Source organism: Parasteatoda tepidariorum, chromosome 10 (assembly GCF_043381705.1).
Source record: "Parasteatoda tepidariorum isolate YZ-2023 chromosome 10, CAS_Ptep_4.0, whole genome shotgun sequence".
NCBI classification, from domain to species: domain Eukaryota; kingdom Metazoa; phylum Arthropoda; class Arachnida; order Araneae; family Theridiidae; genus Parasteatoda; species Parasteatoda tepidariorum.
Genome location: NC_092213.1, coordinates 41,699,447 through 41,718,060, shown reverse-complemented (window position 1 = coordinate 41,718,060; position 18,614 = coordinate 41,699,447). Strand labels below are relative to the sequence as shown.

Here is an 18,614-nt window from a genome sequence, read left to right as displayed (position 1 = left end):
ATTTGGCATCTTGGAGCAATTACTGAAAGGCTGTCAAATGACTTAACTCTTGACAGGCCAACATAAAGTTGTCCATGACTAAAAACTTGTTTAGTCAATACTAAACTGATTTTCTCAAAAGTCTGACCTTGTGACTTATTTATAGTCATGGAGAAGGCCAGGCTAATTAATTCCTAATTGAGTTTAAATTAAATATTATCATGTTTTTAGAGCATGAATCTGAATTGAACAACCTGATAATGCTCACTCTGGTTATTGTTTCCGTTTTTAAAAGCGCTATATGTTGAGCCACCTCATGTGACATTTTTAGCAGCAATCATTGGTCGATTTTCTAACGTTGCGATTCGGGGAGTTGTAATGAGGCTTTTTTTGGTGCCGTGTAAGAGAAATATATATATAGATGTTTTAAAAAAAACTCTTTTAGTAATAAAAAATATTATGTAACATTGAGTTGACTATATTTTTTTACAGAAATTATTTTTTTTTACATCAAATAGTAATTGAAAATTGAGAATATGATTTCAGCAATTTAGATAGGCCTGTGAAACCATACGCAGTGTCATTGATTGTCAAGTCCCCAAATATAATTATTTGATAAACACTTAACTTGTTACATTATAGTATTTTAGAAAATTATCTACAATAATAAGAGAGTTTGTCTGTCTCTCTTATAATTTTAGAATGGTCTGTACTAGGGTACTGGAATTCAGACAGCTGGTTCAAGGGGCAATTTTAGTCCTTAATTCTAAAAATTGTTCCCAATTTTTCAATAGACCAATTAGGAGTAGTGTGTAAAAATTTTTATTTCATAGTTTTACCATTATTGCATAGTTAAAAGATAAGTATGTTGTTTTAATTATTTAAACATTAACACAAGTGATGTTTGCAAGCTTACAGCTCCATTTCATCAAAAACAAGTTTTGTGTTTGCTACACGTACTTTTATAACTATTTATCTTTCATACATGTCAGTTAAGCATAATTAAAACAATGTGTCGTTACATTGTAAATGTTTTGAAACTAATTGTTTATTTTGTTCACAGTTAGACTTTTGAAACATATTTAGATAAGTTTAATAAGTCTAAGTGGTAAGGGGAATTAAAAAAAAATTAATTTATACAATAAAGTTTCAATTCAACAGGAAAATTACATGATTGTGGTTAATCTTGACTATTGTGTTGATTTCGATCAACAGCATTTTTGGTGCCGAATGATATTTAAAATTTTTTTATTTATTGATGAGTTGAACTTTCTCCCTTGATCATAATCTGTAAATCCACAGGGAGAATAAAAAAAAAAATCAAAGTAAAATTTTTTTGAAGGATTCTACTTTTTAAAATTTTTATAGTTTATGTTTTTCAGTTAAGTACATGATTGAAAAATGGATTGATACAGTTTTAAATATTGAAAAATTAATTAGTAATACCTAATAAAGAATTATATTATTTTACAAATGTGAACTCAGTAGTTGCACCAATGCTAACAACTTAAAGGCTGAAGCAGATTGAAGAGCGCCTCAATGGCTCCAGGTTATAGAATTCACTCATTAATATTAAGGATCATTTTTAGATATAAAAACAAAATGAGAATCAAAACTAGTATTACCTGTTCCCAACACTGTGGTAAAAGTTCGGCTTCAACTCTTGATGGGCCTAAGTGTTGTGCAATAGTAACCAAGCCACTTAATATCATATGTCTAAAAAAGAATTAAAGTGCAATGCATTAAAACACAATTATTCTAAATAGTACTTCAACTATTAACTGACTAGGTCACTTTAATATGATAAATCTAAATTATTAAGAGAGAAATATATTTTTAAAAAAAATTATTCGAAATTGGTATTCCAAAACTTTATTTTGATGCTGAATTGAAAGAGCAATAATTGAAATATTTAAACCAGATTAAACAAGTTTTTCAATTTATGAAACAAATAACTATTTCATGCTATTAGTTTTTTCTCCATTACAGTAATATGTTTAGAAGAACAATATCTAAATAAATATCTTTTAATCCACATAAAAAAAATTGGAATGGAAAATGATTATCATAAGTTTAAAAGATTAAGTGTCGTAAGAATAATTATTTAAGGAGAAATGCAAGTTTTCCAAAAAGGAAAAAAAGAAGAAAAAAAAGCATTAAATTCGTTTTTAGAGTATCTACAAAAATTTTGTTTCTATATTCCTGAATTTAAAAAAATATTGAAAAATCTTCATATTTATAAAAATTTAAAAAATAAATCATCGAAGTAAATTACCTTATTTCAAAATTAACATTGGTTTATTTTTACTAATAATATATTGGTCTATGCACAAAAATATGAACTATTTTGAAAATTTTTACTTAATGTTACCTCAGATAAAGGAAATGGATACGGATAATATATAGAAATGGATTTGAAATTAGAAATATTTGTAAAAGCTATCATTTTTTGTTGAATTATTCAAGAGTTTTTCTAAATATTTACTTCTAAAATAGTCTCTTTAATTTTTTTAGAAGACATGCAAATAATTCTAAGCCCTTCCCATTTCTTATTTTAGTTTTTATTAACTTTTTTCCTCCGGCTAACTATATAAAAATACAAATTATTTTTTAACTTCATCAAACTATTGATTAATTATGAGCAAAACAAGTATGTAGATGTTTTGGTCGCAGAAGTTAAGCAGAAACAAATTAAATTAATCAATAAATGAAAAGAAAATATTCATTAAAAAAACATAACCTGAAAACGATTATAATTTATGAATATAGTATACTTTCATTCCAAAGAATGAAAAAAGAGAGTCTAAAAGGCATTTCAAAAACATTTTAATTCAACATAATAAATAATGCATCTAATGAAACTTATCAAAAATAAAACAATCTCATAAAAGTAAAATTGTAGAGAATTTGCGATTTTTGTTTTCGCTATGTTTGATTTGTATCAATCATATCTTTTTTCTTCTTTTGTTGTATGGAAAAATATTTAATTTGGTGTGTAAAAACGTTGAGCTATTGCAATGTGATACAATACAATATTTGTATTTAGTGCTTGGAATTTTAGAATTTTTATCAATGTTCAACTTGGCGCAACACTTGCTTTCTCTGTATGAGAAGGTGATAGGAGCCATGGAGGTCCTGAATTCTGATATCATCAACAGAGATAAGAAAAATTGCTGTGTTTTAGGGGTAGGGCCAATTGAGATTTTAAATATTAATTACAAAATAACTAGTAACTCCACTAAACTAAAGTTGGTACCTAACTAGTGTTTTAGGGGTAGGGCCAATTGAGATTTTAAATATTAATTACAAAATAACTAGTAACTCCACTAAACTAAAGTTGGTACCTAACGTCAAAAATAGCATAAAGTTTTTTTTTTTTTTAAAAAAATTCAATTTAGACAGATAATAAACCAATGTTTTAAACATATCAGCAAAGCAAAATAATAAATGAAATATTTGAATATATATACCTCTGTTCTTCATCAGGTCTCTTAATGAGATTAAACAAAATATTTAAGAGTTTATCACGCTCTTTTGTATCTGGATGGAGAGCGATGGCACAGAGTATTAACGGTATCAGTTCCTAAAAGAATATAAATAAAGCATGAGAAGAAACGGCGATTCAGTAAGTGGTGAATTATTAATAACGCAAGAGTTTGTTATAATTTTTAGAAACAAATAATATAAACTCCATTGAACAAGTATATGAAAAAGTTCATTTGTTTTTCTTTTCAGATAAGTTTTATTTTTATTACTTAAATTTAAAAAAAAATTTCGGAGAATTTCTTAAATTAAATATACTTAAGAGAAAGGAAAAAAAAAGCTGAAGATTAAAAGGACAAATTCATAAAAAATGGCTTAGAATAACAAACTAATTAAGTAAACATGAATAAATATTTTTTAATAATTCCTCATGTTTAATTAAGCTGATTTATTATTCAAAACGATTTTGAACATGGGTGTACATTAAGTTCTCCAGCAATGTATTCCTCCTAAAAGTAGTGACCATATTTCGAAAGTAGTTTGCATTGACAATATTAAAAAAAAAGTAGTTGTAGTTAAATACATTTGCAGGAAAGAAGTTGTAGTTCTTGTTAATTAAAAAAAATTATAGTTTTTCCAATCACTGATTGAAATATTTGTTTTAAAAGTAGTGAAACCCATTTTTTTTTCAATAGAAGAAAATTAGCAACATAAACGAGAAACCAATTTATTAAAAAAAAAAAGCTTTAATATAAATGATTCATTAATTTAGATATTTCTGAGCATGCACATTTATAATTAAATTGGTTTAATAAAAATATTTGAAAACTCAACATAAAGCAGTTATGTTTCTCATAATTGTAACATCTTCTGAATAACATACTTTTTTAATCATTCAGAGTTCACATTAAAATTCTCAATCTTCATAAAAACTTTAAAAATCCTTTTTGTATCTCCTAGCAAATTCCTATTCTGAGAACTGCTCTATTCGAAATCCATATGCCATGGAAATCATTTATGAATCATGAAAGACACACTTTTTCATTCTTTTTGAAGGAAATATCACTAATTCATGACGTCTTTGGATGGTTTCCTTATTTTTTAAAATCGTTGAAAGAGTAATAGGAGGAATTCCACATTTTCCTGTTTGGATTTCCTTCTAAATCCTTAATAAACATCTAAGCTCAGAGTTTTTAATTTTCACTTATGTTTGATTCATGGTGAACGATTTTAAGCTGCAAATAATAAATGGACAGCTGAAGAGAAGGAGAAAGTACTACTTCAGATGTTGTTTAGAAAAATCGATTCCTTTGATTAAGTGACCAAGGCACTGCAACAATGCTCAAAAAAGAACACAGATTATCCACTTCTCATTTATATACTCAGCAGATGTTATTCAAGTCAAGCGTGAGGGAATTTCATTTCACTTCGTTGGTGGTCATTAAAGGAATTGGCATATTTTTAGCTTTGAAATGTAAGACATCTTGCTTGAAAAACAAATCAACTTAAAGGGAGAAACGTCGAGTAATTGGGAAAAATTAACAGGGAATTAAAAATAAAACGCTCAGGAGCGAAAAATTGAGTTGAGGAATATTTGAGTTATTGTAGTTTGATTAATCAAAAATTGATTATATTTATTACGCATCATTAATATTACAACTCCAGAGAAATGAAAATAATCATTGAAAGGGATATAAGAGTTGTGAATAAAATAAAAACTTCTACAATAAGAAAAAAACTCACCTCTCTTTTAGCCAATAATATATTTGGAACAACATGTGGCAAACAACGAGATAATACTGTAACAACACTTTCTTCAGTACTTCCAATACCTGTAACCTCACTTATGAGACGATTGTCTTGAGCAATTTTTTGAGATAAACAAAATCCTAAAAGTGTTTTCTGAAATTCCTCAGGAACAGTTCTAAAATTTAGAAATAAACATAAATGTTTAAAAATAGAAGTCCTTCATAAGTGCTGAATTTCAAGGGCATAAAAAAAGAGAATTGGCTGTTTTGCAAAAATAAATAATCAAATAGTATCACTTCTTTCATAATAAGTTTTACTATTATTAATAACTATAAAAAAAGTTTTCTACCTGAATGAATAGGAAAATTTTAATACTCAATATGCAAATGCCTTAATTAATATTCGTTTCATGCAATGTCTAGAACTCATATAAATGTGATAATAAATACAACATTACAATTAAATTTTATGGAACTAAGCATAAAAAAAATACAGGTAAAAACAATGCGGTTATGAATTAGTGACTTTATAATTGTGAAACTAAAATAAGCAATTGAAATTTACAATAAATAGATAAAAATTTTGACAAATAGGCAGGCTGATGGGATTTATCAAATAATAGGCTTTTTAAATTTGGTTTGATTATAATTGAATAGATTTAAGAGAAATATTCCCTAATATGTCCTCTTAAAAATTAATCAATAATTCTAAATTAATAAATTTCTGGAATTTACGAATAAAACAAATCTTTATAAAAAGTAACATTAATAACATTATGAAATAAACTTTCAACTTTATTTATATATTTATATATACACACACATCTTCCAGCACAGGATTATTGATATTGTCACAGCATATGCAGATTATCTTCCCCCTCTGATATTTTTTAAAAAGTTAAAAATTTAAGGCTGAAAAAATGTTTAAAAAATTGATAGAAAAAGAACTCAAAACTAGTAAAAATTAAAGATAAAACGAAAAAGAAATTATTTTTTTTTATCTTCATTTATGAAAAATAAGGATAAAACCTTCTATTAATTATGATATCAAAATGCGTTCATTCACAAAACAAGTTCCAGGATAATTTTTCTAGTTTATTGTTTTTTTTTTTGTCTACAAAGTACCGGCAAAGGTAAGGAAATGAATTTCATTTGAATAAAAATTAAACAGGTACGAATTAGGGAACGATAAGTTACAATTACAATAATTTCTTCTTATTAAACAAAAAGATTTCATTTTAATCATATAATCAGCAAGTTCATCCTTTCTTTCTGATTTTTTTTGTAACGTCTGTTTTTTACTTTTCATTTTGACTTCATCTGACTTTGAAAGATGTAATAATAATTGCAAAATATTGAAATTAAATTTGAAATATAAGGTTTTTGTGTATAACTTTATTACATATATGTTAGATATGTGCCAAATATATGCTAGATTTTTACGATAATAATCTCTTTGTAATTTGTTGAAATCACAGACAAGTTTGAATTTTTGTAGAAAGTGCAGCAGGTTGACTTTGTAGATTCTGACTACTGGTATATAGAATATGTGTGTATATATGTTATATTAAACACATATATTTAATCATTATAAAATTTTAAGAGTGGATAAAAAGATGATAACATGACTACTGATAATTAAATAATTGAAGTAACATATTTTATTAAACTATAATACTATTATTTTAACTTTATATTGTCATAAACTTTATTTGAAATACAGATTTTTAATTTTAATGTTAAAAACTGCAATGCAGCTCATTCTCTGAGACAGGGCAATCAATCAGGTCAAAATCTCAATTCAAACTGATCAGAAAACATAATTTTATTACCTATTTTTGCTCCAGATATTTAGGACAGTAGTTAATAATGTAAGATTTTGTTGTAGAAGGTTCATAATTAAATGTCATATTTCAAACTGCAATGCAAAACTTACCATAATGAGTTCGAAATATACAATTACCTTTCAGATTTTAGCTCAGGTTCACTAGAAATAGAGCTTGTGGCAGATAATTTATGATTTTTTGTGTCATTAAAATTATCAGAAGAGGACTTAAAAGGAGGAGAGTCATTCACTATCACAGGAGTATCATCTTGTTGATTTATAAAAACATATTCTTGAGCATCCGTGGAATCTAATGATTTCTTATCATCTGATGAATTACTGTTTTTTCCTGAGAAATCACTGATTGGATTCAGTTTTAGTACTTGAATTTCTCTGTAAAAAAATTAATTTATAAAGTAAAATAAACTCATTGAACAAATTTATTTTAAACTATCTATTTTTTAATAAGAAATCAGTTTTAAGAATTTTTGAAGCTGGAAAAAATCATTTAAAACAAAACATTAATATTAAAAAAAAGACCTATTTTTCATTCTTATAGTTCGAGTCTCGATAGTTTTAGTTTCTTATAAATCCGAGCTAGTGTAAAAAATTAGTCTTGTTCCCAAATGATGACCAATGCACACACAACACGTGTAACGATTACTACAGTAAGTTTTTATTGTTGTTCTTTTAGTAATATGCCAATCTCGCAACCCCAAAGCCAACGCAAGAAAACCCCCTCCTAAAGAAAACTGGTACATATTCTTCTTGCCGGTTAAAGGGCTTGTTTAAGGTCAAGGTGAAAAGGGGTGTTAAATAAACTTATTAACTCCTTTCTGCCTCATTTTTTCTATTCACTTCTTTTCCCTTTCATTGGCTCGGACACTAAACATTTATCCGTCTCCACTACATTCGTAAAATAAATCAGTGCGGAATGAAGTCTTTAGCTTTCATTTGTGCAAGCAATTGGAATTTTTAGTCTTGCTTGAAAGAATTGCTGAATTTTTAGTTCGTTGGCAAAACTGCATTTTATGATGAAAAGTAAAAGGAATTTCGATCCATTGAAAGTGAAATTGGAAATATTAAAAAGACTGGAGAAAGGGGAACACAGAACCTTAAAATTGCAGCTGAATACTGTGTGGTTAATGTCACTTTTGCAAATTGACCGAACATATGTAACTTAAAGATGTCTTCTGCTGACAAGTGCTCTGATTTATCTTTGGACAGTAAATCATTAAAAAAATCTGATTATGAAAAGACTGGTGAGGCCTTTTTTATGTGGTTCACACAGTGGAGGCAAAAATATGCTTCCTTCGAGTCAGATTCTTAAAAGAAATAGCTTTGCAGTTTCAAAAAGAATTTAAAGAGAGGGTGATGAAAACTTCACTGCCAGTGTAGGCTGGTTTGACAGGTGCAAAAAATGATATTGTATAGTAAGCTTGAGATCTGTGAAGAAAAGCTATCTATTGAAATTCTTAGATGAAAAAAAATCTGCTTTGCAAATCTACCTATCTTAATGATAGATACTGCAGGTTCTCATCCAAATGAGGATGAACTAAATTGCGATGGCATCAGTGCAATGTTTTTGCCATCAAACGTCACAAGTTTAAAACAGCCTACAGATCAAGGAGTGCTGAAAAAAAAATTTTTTTTTAAAAAAGAAGAAAAGAAAAGCCGCCATGCAGTTTTATAAGTTCAAAATATAATAACAATTATTTAAATATAATATAAAAATTCAAAATATAATAGCTGAAGACAACAATAGAGAAAAATGTTTCCCTGATAATAATTCTCAATGTTTGTAACAGTTTTTAATTTCTATTTCAATGAAACTATAATTCAACTTAGTATTTATTTCATATTATTCACAGATTATATGAAAGCCTGAGAATTTAACTGTCCAATATAAAACTTAAATTTAAGACTATTATTGATAGAAAGATAAAAAATTTACATTCTACGCATTAAATATTTTCAAATTTATTAGTAGTCTTAATCGTGAGCATGTTCAAAATGCTAATGAACCTTATTTATATAGTATGGGTTCCACCAAGAAAAAATTGAGCATTTAGGGTTCTGTTGCTAAACGAAATTACGAACACGTTTTTTAAAACAGTTTTTGTAGTGTTAGTTGAGCGAAAGATAGTTTCAATCAATGGACTAATTCCATACAGAAATGCTTCAAAATTTCCTCAAATTTGACTCTGAATTTTATCTTTAACTGTTGAAATGGTTGAAGACAAAATTAATGCTTCAAGAAAGAATTTTAGTACTTATAATCAAATAGTAAACAAAAGAAATTTTAATTGAAAAAAGGAAAAGAAAAAACTAAAGATGCTAAAAAACATAGACAAGTAGCTTTACAAATCTAATCACATCAAAGGCTTTTTACCATGAACGATGGTAGATAATCCTGTAATTTCTAAAGTAAGAGGAATCTGTAAAAGTTCCCCCATTTCAGATAAAAATAGAAAACTTTTGTGTATTATGATTAACATCAAATCAAATTCTTTAAAGTTAAAAACAAGAAAAAGATAAAATAATTCATTTTTTTGCAGGTGTAAAGTAGATTAAGATTTCTTTTTCTTTTTATGTGTGAAATTTAGAGAACTATTGTAACTGTGTAATTTAATTTCTTCCCCCTTAAAAAATGGGCCCCTGAAATGTCCATGATTTGAAAAATAGCTTAAATGCTGATATTAAGCATTAGAAGAGTTGTGATAAGTTTACCTTTTCAAATTCTTTAGTTGTATTTCAAGATTTCTTTTTTCCTCATTTATCTTCTCCAATTCATTATTTTCACGCATCAACTTAGTTATGTCTTCCAGCAGTTGTTTCTTTTCTTCAGACTAAAATATGGAAAAAACAATTATATATAAGGAGTCCAGCTAAAATACATCCGATTTCAAAATAAAATAATACTAAAACAATAACCATTAAAAAGATAAAGAATATATATTGAAAGCACAAGTTCTAAAAATTTTATAATTTTTAAAATTTGCTATAAAAATTTCTAACAGAGGGAAATTAAAATAAAGATTAAATTTAACTTGAAAACTGTAATTTGTTGCCTTATAATTATTATCTAATCTGTGATATTCCAGAACTAAAAACACGTTGTTTTACTGAATACAAGACCTTTTTTCAAGGTCACTTTTTACATTTTAGAGGTAGATCTGAATTCTTTGTGCTTAGAAGCATTTTTTTCAAGAGATTCTGTATTTTAAATTCTGCATTTATTCTGTACACATCACAAAGTGTTTCATCACAAAAAAATTGCCAATTTATTAAAATTAGAATAGCAATTAATTCACTTAACTTTATGAATAAGTACTATATAAGTCAAAGATTCATCATTTACAATAAAAAAAATTAATAATAATCCTTACGCATGTTTCCTTGAAGCATACATTTGAGTCTTCCAGAGGATCTTTGGAAGTATCAGTTGTTTGTACTTCCTTATGGGCAACTTCATTATTTAAATAGTAAAATTTATTGTAGTTTCGATAGATCTGAAGCAGATTAGGGGGTTTAGGAATGTTTAATCCAACATCATCCCAGTCTTCAAAATCCTAAAATACATAATATAAGGAATAATTAAACATTCTTAAATTGAAGTAAAATAATAACACTTAGATACAAACATCGTTTTAGTTTTCAAATTAAAACTTGAAATAAATTAAATTAATAAATATATTTTGACACACAGCTAAAACTAAAACTGAAGCGGTTAGACTGTGGTGTATATATATTCTCTATACAAGCCAACAATTATTAACTGATTCATCGGAAATTAAGTAAATACATATAAAAGACTTAGAGCAATATAATAAAAAATCACATTTTCAAATTGTAAAAATAAAAAATCACAAATTCAATTGTACTCTATGCAGTTCAATGGAGAAACACAAACCAAGGTAGGGGTGCACAACATTTTTGAGTGAAAGGCCACTTGTACAACAGATTGACTAACGAAAGGCGGCACACATATTTAGTCAATTGGCAGCAAATAAATTAATTTTATGTAAACATTAATGTTCCAAGCACAAAATTTTTTTATTAGTAAACAAAGTTACATATTTGCAGAAAATTAAATATTTTTAATTATTTCAAAAATTAAAAAAAAAAACATACTATATTTTTAAAAAAATTTTCCCTTTTTATTAATAATTGATTTATCAAAAAAATATATAAATATTGGGGGGGGGGGGGGNTGGGGGGGGGGGGGGTATAAATTTCGAAAAAAAATTTAATGCTCATAGAATGAATAATTTTATGAATAATATAAATTTGCATACATATTTTAATGAATAATATAAATTTGAATTAATATTTTAATCAAAGAAAATATATAGGGTTTATACCAAAATCCAAATTTAACCAATTATAGTTAAGAATAAAATTTAATATTCATTTAGTATTATACTTCAGATATTATTTCCATTTTTTTTTAAAGTTATTAGAGGTTTCATGAATTTTAAATAATAAACATTTTCTTTTTAATTTTTCCTAAAAACTCACATAAGCTTCAAAATATTAACAAAATTGCTAACAGTAAGCAGTTTAAAAATTCGCGTTCCCCCCCCACCTTTTGAAAATTTCATGTTGCTATAACATTGTATTAAATATAGGAAATTTTAAATATTACATGTAAAAGCATGGTGCTAACTGCCAAAAAATAACCTATGTCTACAATGAAATATGTACAAATAAATTGTATTAAAAAGTCATTAATTAAATGAACAAATAGAAAAATGCGTACCATAATAACATCCTAGTTAAATTAATAAGATCATCTAAATCATGTGGAAAAACATCACAATAATTGCAACAAAAAATGCTTAAATGCACAATGAAATTAGCATGAATAAAGTGTGTCAATATATAATTATTTAAATGCACTATTGAAAATTCGTATGTTGTAATAAAAATCGTAATTTTTAAAACCACATGGGAATGCATTGCAAGAACGGCCAAATAAATAATTGAAAAATAACTTATTTTTGATAAAATTGGCAAAAACAAAGAGCATCAAAAAGTGATTACTTGAATGTGAACTTTGAACTCTTGTGTCATAATAATTTAGTAAAAATACAGGATTTTCAAAAGCGTGGCATAATTGCCTTTAGAAAAAAGAAATAAAAAAATCGTTTAAATTTACGATTAATTCAGCGTGACTAAAACACATAAAAAATTGATAAATTAAATGCACGATTTAGAATTCAAATGTCATAATAAATGTAGCGGGTACATGGTGATGATGAAAACTAAAAAATCAAACGAGTCAGAAAGTGATTACTCAAATTCGAAATTTATGCATTGTAATATCACGTTAAAAATACTGGGTTTTTTAAAACTATGCAGAATTTTGCAGCAATAACTGTTAAAGCTATTGAGAATCAACATAGATTTACAATTGAATCTGCAAAATGAGAGCATCAGAAAGCGTTGACTTAAATGGGGAATTCAAAATTCTCAACTTTTTATTTTTCAAAAAATAATAGTATATATATAAAAAAAAATATATTATTATTTTTTCATTGTGTTCAGAATCTCTTGTGGTCTGCATATCAACAGTCGGCGGGTCACAGGTTGGGCACCCCCATGAAAGGGAATTTTTTATACAAAGTGGTTTTTGATACAAACCTTTACACAAATAGGTTGATATTCTTAATGGTATTAAGACATTTAAGTACTTTTTTATAACAGTGCTTTTTGTATATTCAAAATATGCCTTACTTGATCATCATTTTCATCTGAAAATGTGATAGAAGTTAGCTTGTAAAAGTGGTACAACAAGTATTCATTGATAAGAAAATTTAAGGCTCGTTTTTCATGAGGCTTGACTACATCTTGTGCAATACTCTTGGACGTACAAGATGTAGGAGTGTTTGGATCAGATTCTGCAAAAGGAAAATAATAACAAGATTTAAACTGCAAATTGCTTGTTAAAGTTATTTAAAAAAAATTTCTTTTTTGTGTGAATTTAAAAACAATTGTAAAGATGGATAAATAAAAGTACTTAAGAACTTTTGGATAAAACTTGAGAACAATATGAATAAAATGTTTGTAAAACTTTCCATAATGCAAATGTTTCAAAGAGTTACATTTTTCCTAGTTTGAAGCTCATCATGTGAACAAATTTTTACAGTATATATTTTCCTGTGTTATTCTGTCTTATTAGTAAAAGATGCCTTTAAAATTAAAAACATAACTTTAAAATTCAATAAATAAAAACACATAAATTATGTTGCTCAAATTCCTAAAATGCACATTAAAAGATATTATTTAGCTCAAACAATTACAAAATTGAATAAAACCACATTAACTCCTCCTTATCTTTCACACTTTTCTCATCTTATTCAGCAAATTATAAAACTGCGGTTTTTTAACAAAATTTTACACAAATGCTACAAATTTTAATTTTATAATATTTTTTCTCTCTAAATCATTACATATAGCAAGAAAGACCTCATTTGTTATGAACTTCTCAACTTAGGTTTGGAATTAAAACAGAAAACATGCACTTGCTTTCTTTAATTTTAAAATGTTTCTCCTAATTTAAAAGAATGGTAGAAAATTTATTCATAAAAGTGTAGCTAAAAAAAATTAGTTCACACTATTATTCACAAAATTAGTTTACTTTTCTGAAGAGTAAAAATTATCTTAAAATTGTAAATCGTACTTATGTTGTTGTTTATAAAAATATATATAAAACACATATATATAAAACACAATTATAGTTACCAGTTGCAACTGTCAAATTTGTCCTAAGTGCTTTGATAGTTTCTTTTGCTTTCCTTAATTCAAATTCTAAAACTGAGAAATAAAGAAATATAAGACAATTGAATTGAATCTTACTATGAAAATAAATTTGAACCAACCAAAAGGTATTTTTAATTATCCATACTTTTATTTATTATTATTATTTACACATTTAGTCATAAACTATTAAATAATGCTTGATATTATCTCAATATTAATTGTTTAAAAAATACAGCAATGGAAACAAACGTTTATTGAGTAATAAATATTTAATCAATTTATGAAATTAGAAAAAAAAAGCAAAACACTTCAAAAAATGAAACTACATTAAAGTAACATTATTACATTTTGCAGGTGTTAGTTGTACATATAATAGTCGACACATGTGATGAAATTTTAGGTAAGGACTTGTGAAAATACATTTCTTAAAATTATATTCTATCTCAATAGTTAATTTCAAAATAAACCTATAACTTTAAAAGAATTAATATTTCTTTTCTCTCCTTTAAAAAATATTCAAAGGAATCTATTCTTTATATTAATCAGATATAATTTTTAGTCCCTATACTATGTATAAAGTTTGACAGGCGAAAATCCTAGGAAATTTTAAACTGCTTTTTATTATACAAGTGTAAAACATAAAAAATATTTATATATATATATATAAAACATAATATAACAGTATTTTAAAATAAGTAGCAAAATTGCTTGATTACTGTAGATTAAAATTTATTTTCTCTCTTGATTTTTAAAAGATGCAAAGACCTTTTTGACTAAAATATTAAACATTTTATATTTTCTTTCCTAGAATTAAAGTCGCGTAAGTTGACTAATTACTAAAAATAAACAAAAATAAATAGACATGATTAAACATACATAGATTTTTTATTTTATAATAATTATTTCAAGTTAAAAAAAAAGTGTTAAAATATTATCCATAAAATAAGTTTGCACAGAAAGAAAGAGGGAAGACCACAAGAAAGTAAGAATGATACAAAAATATAAGACAATGGGCTCTTCAAAGCAAAACTGTTTAACATGACTGAGCTGTTCGCAACGAGAAAAATATTATTGACTTAAGTTTGTTTTGAGTTTTATGTTATGTCCGTTAAGGACATATCTAATAAACAATTCTTAATATAGTACAAATTCAAACATAACATTTTATAAAATAAATGTAACAAAATAACAAACAATTTAAACTTTTTATATTCCTTGTTATTGAAATAGTTCAAACAAAGTAAGAAACACATATACAAAATAAAAATTAGACATTAATAAGTAAAATACATTAAAATAATTCCTAATTGATGAAAGAAATGACTAAGTTAAATACAAAACGGGATGACAAACCTGCAATACGCTCATCAACTTGTCTTTCTCCATCATCAGAATATCTAGTAAAATCTAAAGAGTCAAATGTTTGCACACTAGATGTTCTAGCTATAAAAAGATATCCACAGTTAAAACAATATGAAAGAAAAAAAAGATTTTTAAATGCTAAATTACACAAAAATGTTAACTCAAGCGTAACTTAGATTTAATAAAAAAAAAAAATGCTTATTAGCTTTCTGATAATTACTTTATTGAAGCTGTCAAAAGAAAAAAATATTATAACAGCTCTTAGACATTTTATTCTCATCAAAAGTGTTTCAAATCCCACTTGATTTGAAACAATTCGGAATGTTTCATTTAAAATTTTACTTCAAGTCCATAAGTAATTAGAAATAGAATTAACAATTTATAACTCATCTGTGTTATCAATCACAAAACCAGTTGTGCTACAACAGTATATCAGATAGATAAAAATTCTAGGTGGCAATTACTTATGTTTAATTATGCAAACCATTCTATTTCCTGTTACTTATATGTCTATGTGTAGTGTGTCATATGTTAGATCTGTTCTTCATTTTTAGTATACCATTTGGTACTTTTCTGTTTCATTGACTCTAGTATATTCAGTTATTTTATTTACTTATTTAGTGTTTTTTTAAAAAAAAAAAATAGATATCACCAAAATATGAAAAAAAATTAAATTTGCTTGCACCCAGTGACTTTACATGGGCAACTTTATTGCTTGTGCCAGCAAAATGGAAAAGTACATAGCATTCATTTCAGCAAAACACATTTTTGATAATAGGAAAACATGCAATTATTTTTGTACAGAGAAAATAAAAAAGAAACAAAAACACGTCTTGTGACAGTTAGATAGAATCATAAAAAATATTGATATATAGGAGAAATTATGATTTAGTTTTTTCAGGGATATTTCTGCATTATAACTTTTATTTTAGATAATTTAGGTAAACTCTAATTAAGCTCCCGATTGCGAGAATGGCCCTTCCCCCTATGACCTTGTAACAAAACTTGTTCTATTCCATATTAAAACATACATACACAAAAGTTACTAAAAATATGCAAATTATAACATCTTTGTTAATGAATACATCAACTATGTATAATGAAGAAAAAAAATTTTACATTAATTTAAATGTTTTAAAATTAAAAATGAATAAATATTGTTAAAAAAAACATCGTTAAAAGTGGAACGGACAAAAACCAGTTATATTTGCAAAAAAAATTTGCAGTAAAATTTTATACGTACGTAAAATTTATAACATATTTTTTTTCTAATATTGGAATTCAAAACACATCTTTAGCAAGTTAACATAACTTTGAGAATAATAAAAAATTAGGAATAATAATGAAGATAAAGTTTTCTTCCTTTTTTCCAAACATTTAGATCACTGTACTTACCACCATTATTAAAAAGTTAGAACTGATACTTGCATTTTCATGGGAAAATTTAATTTTTTAACTAATGAGAATTATTCTAATATTTGAACTTATGACAGTCAATATACATTAAAATTAACAATTTAATATATTTGAAAAATAACTTTATAAAATTATATTGAATGCTTAGCTTTATTTAATTGGGTTAATTCATTCAATGGGATAATATTTCCTTTAACAGAATTAGTTTCATTGCACAAGATGCAAAAGCACTTGGAATTTTAACATAAATACATCATAATGCGCTCATTGGATGTAATTATAAAAATAAACAGTTACTTGATGCAGAATTTTTCGGTTAAAGAGCTCGAAACAGTTATACAACGCTAAACACAAAAATCTTTACATACTTAAAGTAACAAAATCAAATAGTGTTTTAAAGTAAGCCGGAGGATCAGACAAAAAGGAAGGAAAGGTATCTAGAGTGTATCAGAGTTGTGGAACCCGTAGTTACCAGAACGTTTAACCTGTGATGATTTAAATGGCAAGAAGTTTAGGTATTTAAGCCAAAATAATCCCAAAACGTTTTGCAAACTTCCAAACTAAGACTCTAAAAAAAAAAAAATAATAATATGGAACATGTTAAGGGTAAGGATATTATATCGCCAATTAAGGATGTTTCTATATCCTGATCTGTCCCACCAACTACAGGGAGAGATTTTTATAGCGTGATCTGTGGCAGAATAATCGCCAAGCCTTGGAAGTCACCGGGCAGTGGCCAGTGAGAAATTAAGAAAAATATCACAGAAAGGGACCAACTCTAAAGGTATAACTCGTAGCCACCCCTGGGCAAACATCTAAATGTTTTGTTTTTTTTTTAATTTAACAAGTTTAAAATTTATTTGGCCCTTTGGGGATTATATTTCGTGCAACAAATCACGAAACGAAAATATTCCCACTTACAGTCACTGAGATAACAAATGGATTTCAAACATGCAAAGTTTAAAAAAAAAGAAAAAGAGTAGAAGTTAGCCAATGGGTGGCTACCAGTTATGCCCTTCGAGTTGGTCCCATGTGATGTTTTGGGGATATTTCTATATGGTGATCTGTTACGCCATCTACAACCACCAAGGCGCCAAATTGATTTCAAACTTGCAATTTTTATTAAAGAAACATATAGATATTAGACCATAAATGGCTACCGGTTATATCCTTATATGATGTTTTTTTAAGTTTCTTGCGGGCCGCTGCCCAGAAGTTTCTAAGACTTGAGGATTATTCTGCCGCAGATCATGATAGGGAAATCTTCCTTGGAAGTTTAAAATCCCTTAGACGCCTTGGCAATTGCAATTATTACTGACAAGTGCCGATACAAAAATATTCCGAACAAATTATCCAACTGCTTAGCATTGAAAAATTTATTAGCCATTTAATGTATAACAATTCAAAGATCTAACGTTTCAATAACTACGTTCTAAAATCCACAACCCAATGTAAATATTTATCGAACAAACTAATAAGTAAAAAAATAAACTCTTAAAAAAACGTACGAAGAACAGGAGAAATTTCTGTTTCGTGTATATGCTTCTCGAAATTGCCTGGATTGGAAAAATAGTCTCTTAATCTTGGTAACTCCCTACCACTTTCTACTAATTCTGTGTGAAATTCAAGTGCGGTAAGAACAAACTTATGTTTTAACAATTTAACGGCTACTTTATCAAGTGTACTCTCTTTAATGTCTTCTGCATCATCAACAGGCTCATCATCATTTTTACTTTTCGTCAAATTTTGTGTTGCATCGTCAAACATTTCACCAGCTGATTTTTCATAAACAATATCAGCCATAATTTAGTTTCGCACTCGCATCATGTTTACAATCTTACGATTACGATTACAGTTGAAATTTGAAATAATGAGATATAAGAATTAAGCGAACGTTTTTAATATTTAAACTTCTGATTTGTCTCAACAATTACATTTTAGAATAATAAATAGTTTAAATATCTTTAAGTAATGTTAAAACGCTTTGAATAGACAATGAGGAAGAAGTTCAAGAGGTAAAAATCAAGAATATAAAA

At 26.6% G+C, this 18,614-nt stretch overlaps 1 protein-coding gene across 1 annotated transcript in view; it reads right to left on the bottom strand.

Annotated features, from left to right (window-relative positions):
* Positions 1-18,426, bottom strand: part of LOC107437704 (RAB11-binding protein RELCH homolog) — a gene marked incomplete in the record, with an annotated part of 37,564 nt that extends 19,138 nt beyond the window's left edge. Inside the window, 10 exon segments of the mRNA XM_043045975.2 lie at positions 1,605-1,695; positions 3,450-3,562; positions 5,206-5,386; positions 7,174-7,428; positions 9,766-9,884; positions 10,425-10,607; positions 12,775-12,938; positions 13,783-13,854; positions 15,154-15,243; positions 18,087-18,426. Coding sequence (XP_042901909.1) covers positions 1,605-1,695; positions 3,450-3,562; positions 5,206-5,386; positions 7,174-7,428; positions 9,766-9,884; positions 10,425-10,607; positions 12,775-12,938; positions 13,783-13,854; positions 15,154-15,243; positions 18,087-18,381 — 1,563 coding nt within the window.
* Positions 18,427-18,614: the final 188 nt, after the last annotated feature.